Source organism: Watersipora subatra, chromosome 3 (assembly GCF_963576615.1).
Source record: "Watersipora subatra chromosome 3, tzWatSuba1.1, whole genome shotgun sequence".
Classification (NCBI taxonomy): domain Eukaryota; kingdom Metazoa; phylum Bryozoa; class Gymnolaemata; order Cheilostomatida; family Watersiporidae; genus Watersipora; species Watersipora subatra.
The window spans coordinates 4,834,679-4,836,760 of NC_088710.1; the positions used below are offsets into that span (position 1 = coordinate 4,834,679).

Below are 2,082 nucleotides of genomic sequence, written 5' to 3' on the forward strand. Positions count from 1 at the left end.
TAGGTAAAAATCTGTTAAAGTATTCACTTTTAGTGGCATGTACGGATGATGGTAGTCCTTTACCATTTTGCTCGAATTTGCATTTGAGTCTCGGATTGGTTAATAAGTTGGTCGTATGAACTGTTCAGTGCTGAATGCTTATCCTCTTCACTAAAAAGTGATTATATACCAAGAACGATTTCACAATGAGACAGAAGAAGGAAACACGGAACGAAGACAGAACGGAGAAATAACAAATATGAAACTAAAAATGGTTTGGTAACATTTAACATGGTAACAGTTGTCTAAATGAGGCTAAGCAAAGACCGCAGGAAGTGGAATGTGTAAGTTCTGAATCTTGGTCTACTAATCTTACTAAATGCCTCTCAACTTCAGCTCTGTTGTGATACTCTCTTTTATTGATCAAGCATAAGTAGCTTATTGACCCCAGAAACACAATGCCCCTAGCATAACTCATCAACAGCAAACACAGCTACGAAAACCACAGCATAATTGCTTTATAATAACATACCATAACATACCTTAGGCAAGACTAACTAATGGCAAAAACATATCGTGATTACTTTAATAGATGATGGAGTGTGAGTTAGCGCTAAAACAATTATAAATGACATACCTAATGACAGACCTAATCCTACTACGCATATAATAGGTATTCCAAATCACATTCTTCCCTGATCTCTAGATCATATAAATGTACCTGCAACGTCAGTAAAGAACAAAATCATTCAAGTAAGGAAGTAACCTTTTGTCTCTCCCTAGGGGTGAAGTATCATTCTCACGTAAATCACTGTCACTATTGCTCTCACTATTGTCAGTATTATTGCTGGGCTCACTAACATCAAAGTCACTGATTTGGTCATCACTATCCTCTATGCAATATTCTACAGTTCTATTGGTCACCAGGCGGTCACAACTCTGTGATATTTGCGAGTCAGCTATAACAGGTCTTACATCGGCCATGTGTCTATTTATACCATCCATTTCAACTACATGATCTGCTACCACTCTTGTCACTTTAGCTTGCTTCCATGTCATTTCAGTTCGCATGCTTCTTGGTTTCACATAAACCACGTCGCCCGCCTGATAGGGATTGGCCTTTGTATCCCACAATTCTCCTGGTAACCCAATAGCCTTGGGCGCTCCTAATAGCCTGGCCTCATACTGATACACATTAGCTGCAGGAACTATATTGTCAAAGTTGGGTGAGTTGTTGTACCAGTAGACCATAACTTCCACCCGACCACCAGTTCGGGCAACCATTCTTTTAATTGCACGGTGGTTGTGCTCTATTATGCCATTTCTTGAATGTTTATATGCACAACAGAACACCTGCATTATCTCCCACTCCTTAAAAAATTGAGTCATCTCATAGCTTCTGAAGCATGGCCCATTGTCACATAGCACCTCGTCTGGAGCTCCTCGTTCTAAGAATATTCTATGCAACTCCTTGGCTACTGTGGAAGCAGTTTCATTTGGCAGTCTTCTCCACATAGCAAAGCGGCTTGGTCCGCAGTCAATTAGAGTCAGGAAAGCTCTTTTATTAACATACGCAATGTCCATTGCCACCCTCTGCCATACTTTGTCAGCCGACAGCCGTTCGTGATTCCATTTAATTGAGACAGGATCCACTCGCCGACACTGATTGCAAGAATCTACCACCTGCTTCACGACCTTCTCATCTACATCTTGTCCACACATCCTTTTGGTCAAATACAGGGTCTTCTTGACTCCCAAATGATGCTTACCATGAAGCCTTGTTATTTCCTTGGTTTTATCATCTAATGTCACTACAGCTAGGCATGGGCTGTTCAGCCACTTCTGTGGTACCCTGGTTAACACATCTGCCTTGTTAGATGTTGAAGACACCAACTGAATAGTCATTTTGATGTGATACTCCATTACCAATTGGGAAATGATACCAAGTCTTCTCTTGATCACCATCTCACTCAGGCCACTGACCTTAGGTTTTTTACTATCCACTAATACTGACCGCACCCAGCCGTATACACTAGCAGATTCAATTACAATTTTCAGTCTAGCAATCCCCCAGCACAGGGCAATATTCAGCCCTTTTATCAT

The 2,082-nt window shown here is 41.0% G+C and overlaps 1 protein-coding gene across 1 annotated transcript; it reads right to left on the minus strand.

Moving 5' to 3' along the window:
- Nucleotides 1–708: 708 nt before the first annotated feature.
- LOC137389705 (uncharacterized) lies at nucleotides 709–2,082 on the minus strand. The gene has a single exon (XM_068075781.1). It carries the CDS (start codon nucleotides 2,080–2,082, stop codon nucleotides 709–711), a length of 1,374 nt encoding a protein of 457 aa, XP_067931882.1.

Excerpts from the sequence above, each read along its gene's own strand:
- LOC137389705 (XM_068075781.1), bottom strand. The coding sequence starts at position 2,082 with ATGATAAAAGGGCTGAATATTGCCCTGTGCTGGGGGATTGCTAGACTG.